The sequence below is a fragment of the Lipotes vexillifer genome, unplaced genomic scaffold, assembly GCF_000442215.2.
Source record: "Lipotes vexillifer unplaced genomic scaffold, Lipotes_vexillifer_v1.1 scaffold421, whole genome shotgun sequence".
NCBI lineage: Eukaryota > Metazoa > Chordata > Mammalia > Artiodactyla > Lipotidae > Lipotes > Lipotes vexillifer.
Window position 1 is genome coordinate 508,894 of NW_006781198.1, and position 11,918 is coordinate 520,811.

The following is an 11,918-nucleotide window of genomic DNA, read 5'->3' on the forward strand; positions in this document are numbered from 1 at the left end:
AGTGAAGAGCGGCATGTGGGGGGAGATTGCTGGATGGAGCTAAAAGGGAAAGAAGCCTTCTGGGTTAGAGGTAAAATTCAGAAGAAGCGCAGCAAGAGTGAAGACTGGCTTTTCTTCTTCTCCATCAGCCCTGAGGGCTGCTGCCCACCGCTCCTGAGCAGGACCTGAGCTTAGAGTGCTGTCACCTGCCAGAGTGATGGCAGATTCTAACTCACCTGTCCTGACCCTCTTGCCTGACCTGCTTGTAGGGACACTGAGCTTTGCAAAGCAATGACCAGTGCCGGGCTGGGATCAGGTCCTTCCACATATGCGTCACCTGGTACAGTCTCCACAGCCCTCCTTCACCTGGGTAGCAGGATCCCGCGTTGGCTCCGCTGCCTTACAGAGGCTCTGTCCCTCCAGCCTGTCAGCACATTCAATCGCTTCCATCTTCAAAACCTATTCTAGAGCCCTGTGTCCTCCACTAGCTACTGCTTGAACTCATTCCTACCCTTGGTAGCCAAGCCTAGTCCTCCACCATTTCACTGAAACCCCTCTCTCTGAGGTCACTGATGACCTCCTAATTGTCAAATCCAGTTTTTCTTTTCTTCATTTGCATATTCTGCAGTCATTGATTTTAAGTACTTAGGCGTTCTTAAAACCCTCACCAATGGTTATCGCTGACACAACTCTCTTCCACTTCTGTCTTTAACAATTCACTCTTAACCTGCTTTGCCAGACACTCTTAAATTATTGGTGTCCCCCAGGGCTCCAGCCCTGACTCACATCTCTTACTCAATATGTTCTCTCTATGGTTTAATTTGTGGCCGCAGTTTCAATTCGCATCTATATACCAGTGACTTCCAAATGTCCAACTCCAGCCTAGATTTCTCTCCTGGGCTGTAGCCCCACATTTATGACAGCCAATGGGAGGATCTACACAAAAATGTCCCAAAGGCTCTGCAAAACCCAAATATTGAAAATGGTGTTCCTTTCTTCTTTCCTTCCCAGTTTTTCTGCCTTCCTGCCACCTGCCCATTCACTGAGTCCTTCCTCACATTCGTAGTCAATGGATAATTAAATCTTATTGATTCTGTCTCATAGAATTCTCTTGAATCTTGTCTCTCCATCACTACAGCTACTCTAACGGTAACAGAGCATTATTAACTCTTGCCCAGATCATTGCAACAGCATTCTGATGGTCTCCATGGCTAGTCTCATCCTTTGTCCATTTTTCAAGTGTCATCTGAGAAATTTTTTTTTAAATAATACTACATGGTTTCTCCTCTTAAGGGACTTCCTTATTCATTTCTAGAATAAAACCATCTCCTTAATATCTAGCAAGACTTTGAAGAGAAATCCAAGATGTAAGTTTAACTCTGACTTAGCTTAAGAGGGAAACTGGAGAGATTGGGACAGCTAGGAGGAGGGTCTTGAGAGAAAAGAGAGGTACCAGCATCATTTTCACTTTTAGTAAGTCTGTGGAGGAAGTGGTCTTGCCTTGTACCTGGCTGTTGCTATTTAACACCCTTTGGGAGATTTCTGATATTGGTTGAGGGAAAGGTAAGGAGGAGGATAACCCTGGGGTGAGGAAAGAACGACTGGGGTAAGAAGACTCTGCTCCCATTAGTTCATACCTGCCGTACTTCAGCTGTCTGCTGCACCATCAAGTAGCAACAGTCTTAGTCAAGGTCAAGTGCAAGGGTGAGAAAGAAAAACTCCACCACAGCCTGTTAGGCCCTTGGGCAGAGGCAGTGGGTGGCGGGGGGTAGGTGGGACTGTGTCACATAGATTTTTGCAGATGGCAGCAGTTGCAGGTAAATTAGCAGTGGCGGAGGCCACCATGCAGTAATCCAGAAGCTGTGAGGCACAGAGAATGTGTATAATACTGTGTGTGTGTGTGTGTGTGTGTGTGTGTGTGTGTAGGGGCTGTTTACACCTGATTGTGAGACAACCTTCCCAAGAAAGCCTAGCTTTATTATCTTACCTACTCAACTGTACTCAATCAAGCAGGAAGGTTCTGGAGAAATTTCTACTTCACAGCCTTGCTGAGTCTCTGTGATCTGGCTCTTGTATACATTACCGTGTTCATCTCTTGGCCTTTGTCCTCCATGCCTAACTCTTACCCCAGCCACAGTGAACTGTTAGCATCTCCTGAGCATGCCATCTTCTCTCATGACGCAGCTTCTGCGATGCTCTTCTTTCTATAGTGCTTTTCTGTTCCTGTGAACTCTTCTGTGGGGTCACTTCCTCCCCAGGCTGCATCAGGTCTGTCCAGTAAGTACTGCAACGACTGGCACGGTGGATTGTAACAATCTCTGTATACATCTACCTTCCTTATTTGACTGTGAACTCCATCAGGTGAAGAACAATGTTGTGTTCACAACTGAATCCCGGAGCCCACCACAGAGGCTTGTGCACAGTGGACATATAAACATGTGTAGAAAGAACAGCATTGTGAGAGCAAGGTTACATCGGTCCATGTGGTAGAGCAAAGTTTCTGGCTCAGGCCCATTTGATTCCGATCCCTGTTCTCACTAAGCCCCTCCTTGCTGCCCACTGCTAAGGAGCTGGCTCAGCGGCAGAGTCCTCCTGAGGCTCTGTGAGCGTGGCCCACAGTGAGAGACGCACGTGGCCTCAGCAATGCTATAGTGGAAGAGAGGGAAGGAGGAGCCCACATCTTGAACCACTTACAAGATGCAGATTGAAATGAAAGAAAAAACATAAAGTATCATAATAGAAACATGTGCATAATCAGTGCTTCTCTCTGTGTTGATTCAAAGCACTTCATATGCTCGTTGGCATGAGTTCCCTTATATTCCCTAGGAGGAAACCCAAGAATGGTTGGTTTATTTCCTTGGTAGGGGTGAGGTCTCTAAGACAGTGAATTCTTTGGTTTTTCAGGTTGACTGTAGGCTTCTGAGTGCCCAGTCTAGTGTTTTATGGTTAGGATGTAAGCCTAAGATTTGGATTTTGCTGGAATATAATCTCTGTGAGGCCATGGACTTTTGCCTGGTTTTATTCTCTGAAGTAGGTCCAGCACAACAGGGAACAAATACTTTTGGATCTTGTTTGCGTAAAACAGAAGAGAGAAAATACTGAAATCTGAATTCTAGGCTTGGTAATTTACTGAGAGTTCTTTATTGTAAATCCGTACCCATGTATTATTTGATGGATTTATAGCTTCACAACTTACATCACTACTAGTGCTTTGGAACCACTAGCATTTGCAGTATTCTGTATGTCAGTGGCATTTTAGGCTCTTGGCACAATAGACCTGTGAGGCAAATATTTGTTTTTTTGACATATAGAGAAGCAACCACCCACTTACCTGGGTAAATACAAGACGTGCCAAGCTTCACTATGTATTTCATTGGTCCAGGCCAGTATGGAGTCATCAGAGGTGACACTTGTACAGAATAAGTAGGCTGGCTTGACCAATTCTAATACAGAGTGTCTGACACTAGTAAGATTTTGAATCAACACAGGTCTTGGGTAATCCATAGTGACAAACCATATTACCAATATTTTATTTATTAACTAGATTTCCAGTTTTATTTCTATTTCAGAACTCAATGTTCCATATGACATCTGGTACTAGGAGCTAATATATTAAGTGCTTATGGAGTGCCTACCAGACATTGTTCTAAGCTCTTTGCATCTATTATCTTATTTAATTCTCACAACTTATGTGGTAGGTACTATAAGTATCACCGTTAGAGGCTCATTTAAGGTCAATTAAATTACCCAAGGTTACAGAGCTGAGATTTGAACCCATGTAATCTGAGGACAGAGTCCGTGCTCATAATCATCACTATGTTACATTGCCTCTTGTTAAACTCTATTGCTAGTACACTGTAAATTTATGTCGGTATCAATGTCAAAGTTTCTGGGATCTTTCGGGAGAAAGTTGGGGATGATCAGAAACCTCCAAAACACAGAATATTAGACCTGGAGGGAATCCGAGGCATCATCTAAAGCTGTGCCTTCTCAGTAGCCCTTCCTACATCCTTGTCCTTTTCTTGATTTCTAAATGTTGGAACATTCGATGCCCTCTTCTCTCTTATGTCTATACTCTCTTCCTAGGTGATCTTGTCTAGTCTGGTACCTTATATACACTGTATATATCAGCGACTCCCAATTCATGAGCTGAAGTATATTTAAATTGCTACTAGAGATCTCCACTTGCATGTTTAATAGGCATCTCCAATGTAGCAATGCCAAAATCAAACTCTTGGCTCCCCACCCATCCCACTGCTCTCCTGGTGTTCTCCATCCCAGTGAATTATAACATCATCCACTAAAGAGCTCAGGCTGCGAGTCTCTGAGTCATGCTTGACTCTTCTTTTTTTCGTTTCTAATTTGCCAACATGTCCTGACAGCTTGGCCTTCAAACTTTATGCTAAATCTGACTACTTCTCGCCATCTCCATTAACACCACCGTAATCTAAGCCACCATTATTCTTGCCTGGATACTTTAACAGCCTCTTAAATAATCTAGCTGCTTCTATCCTTGCCTTCCTATGATTTATTTTCCATACTGTAGCCAGAATGATCTTATTAAAATACTGGTCGGGTCATGTCACTCATCTGCTTGAAATGTTCAGGTGGCTTCCCATGGATCTCAAGGTAAAAGCCGAAGTCCTCACTGTCATCTACAAGGCTCCACACAAATCATCTGTGTCCTGTTATTTTTCTGAATCCATCACCTGTTCTTTCCCCTCTCTCATTCCTCTCCAACCAGATTGGATCTCTTGCTATTTTTCAAACACACCAGTGTTCCCATTTCAGAGCTTTTGGACTTGCTGTTTTCCCAGCCTACAGTGACCTTCAGCCAGGTAATTTTATGGTTTACTCCCTGGTATTTGCTCAAAGGTCATCTCCTCTGAAAGGCTTTCTGTGATCAGCATAACTAAATACCAGTTCTCCATCCTTCCCTATCCTCTTATTCTGATTTATTTCTCTTCATAGCACTTGCCACTACCATTCTGTTGTGTGGTTTATTTGTTTATGGTCTGTTTCCCACGATAGATTGTAAGTTCCTTGAGGGCAAGGGACTTTTTCTCTCCCATTTACCACTTTAACTTCTGGTACTTTGCAACTTCTTGGCACAGAGTAGGTGCTCACTAATTATATGCTGAATGACTGAACTTATTGTCTAGTGAGGCTCCTTCCACTTGAGGAAGCTGAAGCTCATAAAGCCTCATGACCACATATCCAGGAGAGGCAGAGCTGGCAGACTGACCACTGTATTATGTCTCAGTATTAACTCTCTCTAGTATCCAACTATTTCTTCTAATAATTATTGTAATTTGTCAAATGACACTTACCAAACCTTAAGGGAGGCTGAAAGCATATTTTGCCTTTGGATATGGCTGTCATAGTTGGTGAATTTAGTGGCACATTAATAACAATAGCAAAGATAATAATTAACGATGGAAATTATATCTATTTATGTTTAACCTGCAAATCAACAGTTGTGCTGTGTGTAGAGGCTTTCTTCAGACCAAGGGTTATAGTCTCCTTTCCTAAGGAAGAAAACTGCACTTAGTGTCACTGAGGGGGATGTACACACAGAGTCCCAGACTTCTCAGTTCTCTATAGCTGAATTATTTCCTACATCAAATGACTTCTCCACTTCCTGAGTTAAACACATGCTCTTTACTTACCTTCCAGAATACTGAGCTCCACCTGTTAGGTGATCTCTGGATCTGGAAATCATCCTCATACTCCCAGATCGAGGTGGTACAGTCCTCATAAAACTGGTGCAGGTAGGACCGGACTCCATAGCGCTGGTACCCGCCCTCGGTAGCAGCCTGTGCCTGCTTGGACCCACAGACGTTGCTGCAAGAACTCATCCTTCCCAGCTGGAATGACAGCACCCACAGGCATCAACCACATGAGCTCTGGCCTCAGGATCAAAAGGCAAATTAAAGGTAAGAACCAGGCTGAATAATGTCAGCCTGTTTGAACAGTGCTCTTTTCTGGCAAGAAAAGACACATTTAAAGACCTGCCTTTTTAACCCAAGCTGCTCTTCTCTACTGAATGCAAAACTATCCCAAACACTCAATGACTAGAACTGGTTCTCCATAAATGAAACGAGACATAACAGTACAGCTCACTTAGATGATGCAAAAATTTAAGCAGGAAGCACATGAGAAATGGCAACAAAGAAGCTGAGATTTTCAGCATCTTGACAAGAAATCTTTAATCTCTTAGAATCCAGTAGTCTTTACACTTCCATGTTAAAGGATTAGAAAGGCTCTCTCACTTGGTACAGATGGAATTTGTCCTGGACTGTCCTCTTCAATGCTTAACCATGTTCCCTTGTGGAAGCTACATGGTGTTACGTAGCTATTTGAAATTTTGCCTTTGGATCTCATGTATCTTGCTCTAACAATTGTCAAGTTGTACAGAAGCTTTATTAAAAAGTTGCTTCATGCTTTATCACAAATGGCTTGACCAGTAATTGATACCTCACTGACTCTAACTCCAGATATTTCAGGCATTATTTGTGGATACATCTGTCCACGTGGGATGCTAGAGCATAATGCAGAGGGTAGACCTGCCTTTTATTATTTCCCATTAAGTGTCTACTATAAATAAAAAATTCAGAGAATTGTTTAATGAAACTAAGCTCTGGGTGGGTTGTTTGGGACTCTGCCTTCTTCAGATGGTAGTTTCAACTTGATCTGATCTAATTTGACCTTAGAGGCATGTGGTTAATAATTTATGGTTAAAAAAAAAAAAGGAATTACTGAAGGACAGAAATTTTGGTGAGTAAGAGAATGCTCAGTTATTCTGTTTGTTCTTTGGTTTTCTGATCTCCATATAAGCAGATAAATAGGTAGCTAGAAATGTGAAGTACTTTTTTAGATTGTTCAATTATCCTCTAGATGGTTTTCCCTGTGTGGACATAGTTTTAAACTCTAGAGAGTTTTCCCTGTCTCAACATGACAAAACAAGGAACAATATAGAAGGAGAATAATTTTCTCACTGACCCAGGTTCTCAGGACCTGTGCTATAATCCAGGCAATAAGAAGACATATTAAATGTATTAAATTACTTGCCAAGAAACCAAGTAGTAATGTTTACCTACAAGAAAAACTTAATCTAAAATTCTAGCAAGTGTTCCTCTATGGCCACTTAGTTTGGTTGTATAGAATCATGGGGCTAAAGTCAAAGTTGAACCCAGGGACTCACTGTCCCATGGCCACAAAGTGAACCCTTAAGAATATCTTGTAAATGTGTGCCTTCAGCCACAAGTGGGTTTTGGTTAGAACATGTGGTCAAATTCAGGAAAATATGGCCCTGACCTTAGAAAAATGATGCAAACAGGTATAACTGATGGTGACTGATAACCTCATCTTTTAAAGTGTTGGTCAATGTTACATTTAGTGCCTACCTCCTAGTGACTTCTTCCAGTCTCAGGTCCAGCTGCCATCTAAAGAAATCACCCAGGAGGAGAGATCAGGGAAGGAAATTTTTTTTTGTTTTTTTGCTTTTTAACATTTCAGAAGGATATTATTTCATAAAAAAATCAAGATTTCAGAAGGGACTTTGCCTGATTAGAGCTGCAATGTCTGATGGACCAAATTCTTTTGTTAACCTAGTTTTCATATTTTAAATGCTAGGATGATCTTTTCAGTACCTTTTATTTAATGCTTACACAAAGAAGATGATTAATAAGGGCCCATTACTAGTGATATCCAAGTAGAATAATTTTAAAGGCACTTTCTTTTAAGACATTCTAATAAACTTTCAGTCAAGGGGAAATGGGATTAGTATTACTAAGTCTGCTTTGTCACTGAAGAAACTGAGGCAAAGAAAAATCATCTGCTAAAGGTTATATCATGAGTCAGGGAGCAGATGAAAGATGACAATACAGTAAACAGGAGTATAGATTGAATCATATATTTGCATAATCAGAACCAACTCATACAAATATATATGTTCAGGTTTTCAATAAAGCATTGGAGACTTTAACATGAAAAAAGGACAAAAATAGGAATAAAAACAATCCCTCATAGCAACAGTAAGAGTTATCTTCCTTAGATGCTAAAATCATTCTTTCTCAGGATTTAGCTTTGGTGTAGAGCAGGACCTTGTGACATATTGTAGTCAATCCCTGCACTGCTTGTTTCCAGCACACTAGGTTAAATGTTTCTGCTTTATAGGATGAGACTCAGTAGTCCAACTTGGTTTAACACAATATAGGTAAAATCATAAAAGAGATAGAAAATGTCATAAAACAAATGCTTTTGAGCCTGAGTGATAGATGGCTCTACTCTAAGTCAGAATGGATTTTTAGTGATGTTAGATACATTCCAGAAGAGAAATCCCAACAAATCTAATTCTCTCCTCCAGGCGTACAAAGTACAAGAACACAGCCTGCGCTGTGATAACCACACAGAGCAGAGAATGGGCTTTAATGCTAGTTCTTGATCTGCAGCTTACTGGTTTTGACATCTCAGGTAAGCTCAGTAACCTCTCTGGGCTATGGTTGCATCATCCTTAAATAAGATAGCTGGACCAGATAACCTCTAATTCCTTCTAGACATAGATTTTTCAAGAGTCTTTGGCCATGAATTTACAGAATGAGTCGATTATTTTTGTTTGATAAACAGCTGGGTTTAGGGATTTCCCATCTCCCATCCTCTCAATGATTGATTGTCAGATTGCTTTATTATAGTGTGCATGAAGCTTTAGTTTAAAAGAGTATATAAGCTACTAGTTAGGTTAGTTACTTGGTATTCAGTAGACTGAATGGTTGTGTATTGTTTATTTGTTCAATAAGTTATTTTAGTATAGTGTTTGTTGCCTAAAATAGTAGTCCCTGGGGGGTCTTAGAGGTTTCATACATCTTTCCAAACATATAATTTGTTGGAATTCACTGTTAGAGGAGACAGATCACTTGGTAGAACATGTATTTTAAAATATAACATTTTAGAGTAGAAATTTTGCACTTGCAAAAACTCAACAGAGTTACATTCCTCATAGGTAACTTTTTGTCCCAATATAGAAAATGTTACAGTTATTTGGAATCTACCTGGTTGATTGACACCTCCAGTATCATAAAGAGGATACATGAGGTCATTTCATAAAGTCACTTTAAAAGCTGGGCAATGAGTATATGATAAACCAGGGTTGAGAAGAAAGGGAAGGTATGTGCAAAGGCATTTCAGCTTGCCTCAGCATTTATTTAATGAGTAAGGTTTCATGAGAATTGCGGTGTTTGTGTTTCAATAGGTGTAGTAGTGGCAGCAAAAACAGTAATGTTAAATCTATGGCTGCTGTTAGTGATGGATCCTGAAGGGGCTCCTTTTTTTTTTTTTGCGGTACGCGGGCCTCTCACTGCTGTGGCCTCTCCCGTTGCAGAGCACAGGCTCCGGACATGCAGGCTCAGCGGCCATGGCTCACGGGCCCAGCCGCTCCGTGGCATGTGGGATCTTCCCGGACTGGGGCACGAACCCATGTCCTCTGTGGCAGGTGGACTCTCAACCACTGCGCCACCAGGGAAGCCCGAGGGCTCCTTTCTTGAGAGAAAGACTTAACATCGTAGGAAGTACATGCATAGGGGGAGGTGAGTGAACATATTCTCCAGTATTGTATTTAAACGAGTCCTTGTGAGTTTTCATTTTATAAACCCTCTGGTGGAGCCTGTTGCATCTTCACTGCCAGCATGGCCATCGTGATGGAGCACAAGCAGCATAAGTGTCTGGTTACTTGGTCATCTATGAAGGGGGAATTGTTTTCATTTTTCCTGAAGGACCTTATGGGTACTGATAAGTGAGGATCCATCCATAGTTTTCTTCTTTTTATTATTTGTTTATGGTATCTAAACCGCGTGCACAGTTATACATTAAATGGATATTCAAACCCCCACACTCTTCTGAGAGGCTTTCTACAATGAGCATAATAAATATCAGCCCTCTATCACTCTATCCCCTTGTCTAGATTTGTTCCCCTTCATAGAACTTGTTATTACCTGATCCTCTGTTATGTGGTTTACTTGATGGTCTGATAGACCTTGTACATGATAAACTGTAAACTTCACCAGGGCAAGGACATTTTCTGTCCTGTTTACCACTTTGAAATTTCTTGGTACAGAGTTCCAGATGGGTTGGTGTGGATGATGGCCTGAGTGGTCCTTGATTTTTCATTCCTCCCTTCCTTCGGTGTTTTTAAACCACTGGTTATATGCCATATTACATGAGACGGTGCTTACAAAGATGAGTGCTCTCAGTTGACTCTTGGGTTAGAAGAAGAAACACTTGTGAAGCAGTAAGTGCACGAGGTATTTGCAGCAGGAAGAAGTATAAATGCTGAGAATCCCTTGAATGATTATTACTCTGTTCAGCAAACAAACCCATGTGTGTGTTACCATGATCTATATGTGTACTACTACACTAAAGTATCAGTTTGTTGGAAATTTGAATTTCAGTCTAATAGAAGCAGTTACTCTTTATTTTACTTGAAAAATGTTCATAGCCATGGAAATAGAAATAAGGCTTTATGCCTCATGAAACCTTAAGAATACCAGAGATTTTACAGTATTTGTCTTCATGGTCTCCTTGAGAGAAGAGAGGCAGAAAACTGAGGCACAAAAAGGATGAGTGTTTTCTCATGGCTCTATGTGTAAGTCAGTTGTGAAGCCAGGCACAGGCCCTGTTCTATTTATTCTCTTTGAAAGATCACTCAAGTTTTCATACTGCTTTTCTCTCGCATAAAATCATTCTGAGATAATGAGAGTGAAGTTCCCATTAGAGACACTTTTCCACAGGGCCAGTGCTGCAAGGTATAGGCGCATAGCTGATTTAGACCATTTATCCAACACTACACCAAAAGGTCAATTCGCTTAAAAGAATCAGTTAGACTCAAGAGTGGATGCAGAAAGGCATGAAAGCCTGCTAACAGCTTTTTCATATTTAAATCAGGCATTCTGGAATTATATAAGCATAACCTTAAAACCTGAAAATGTATTTCTACCAATGAACCATTTCAGAGATATTTTATTGTCCTGGAATAGTGGTAGAGATTGTGGCTCTGCACTGTGAGTTTTTATTTCCTCTAAGTCAGTGGCTATGCAGCCACTTTTTAATTTTTAAAAAAGGGGGTAATGATATGCAATTATCTTATTACTTTGCTCCTTTGAGATGTACTTTTTTTTTTTTTGAGATGTACTTTTAAGTAAGGTAAAATAAAGTCCAAAACCGCAATGAGAAGAGAAAGAGAACCCATATTCTCTTTAAACCTCTTCTTTATCGATGTGCAGACCAGAAGGTGCTTATGAATTTACATGTGACAAGGTTTGAGTCTTACCTTTGAAATCCTCCTCTTCCTCTTCTTGTTGTTTACTCTTTGACCTTTCCTTTTAATGGCTCATTCTTCAAACCTATTTAAGAACAAAAATCTCTGCAGAATGTGATCCAGATAAAAGTCTAAACTTCATAAGTCATTTTTATAACTTGTAAAGAATCATTTAATATTGACAAAAACATTGACAAAGGACTTCCTGTTCAAGAGCAAAGATAGTTTTTTCTTTTTTTACAAAAGTATAACATATTTTATAACTTTTTAATGGGCTCTCATAAGAGTTTATAGAGTCAATGAGACAATATAAATGAAAAAGGCTATGTAAACTATAACACATTATACAGATATATTCTCATTTTTATATAATTCTATTCCATGTAGTCAATAATACCAACTAGACTGACCAATTTGTGTTTTACAAATTGTAAAGAAAAAGATGACTTGCTTCCCAGATACTCCAGACTTGATCTCTTTGGTGCCTGTCCTATTATAGTGTAAAATAAATTAATCTTATAGCTATTGTATTTTATGATCCATTTACATGCATTTTAGACTTACTAAGGCTCTTTGGATGATTTACTCATTAGGTTGATTTTTACTCCTATATCCATTTTCTTCCGAT

The 11,918-nt window shown here is 40.3% G+C and overlaps 1 protein-coding gene across 1 annotated transcript in view; it reads right to left on the minus strand.

Annotated features, from left to right (window-relative positions):
• The window catches only part of NRSN1 (neurensin 1), an 18,626-nt gene that overhangs the window by 5,378 nt on the left and 1,330 nt on the right, over positions 1-11,918 (minus strand). The window contains exons 2-3 of the mRNA XM_007454517.1: positions 11,303-11,375; positions 5,649-5,846 (exon numbers count right to left, since the gene is read on the minus strand). Of these exons, the coding sequence (XP_007454579.1) occupies positions 5,649-5,837 (189 nt within the window). The 5' untranslated portion in view covers positions 5,838-5,846; positions 11,303-11,375. The remainder of the gene's footprint in view (positions 1-5,648; positions 5,847-11,302; positions 11,376-11,918) is intronic.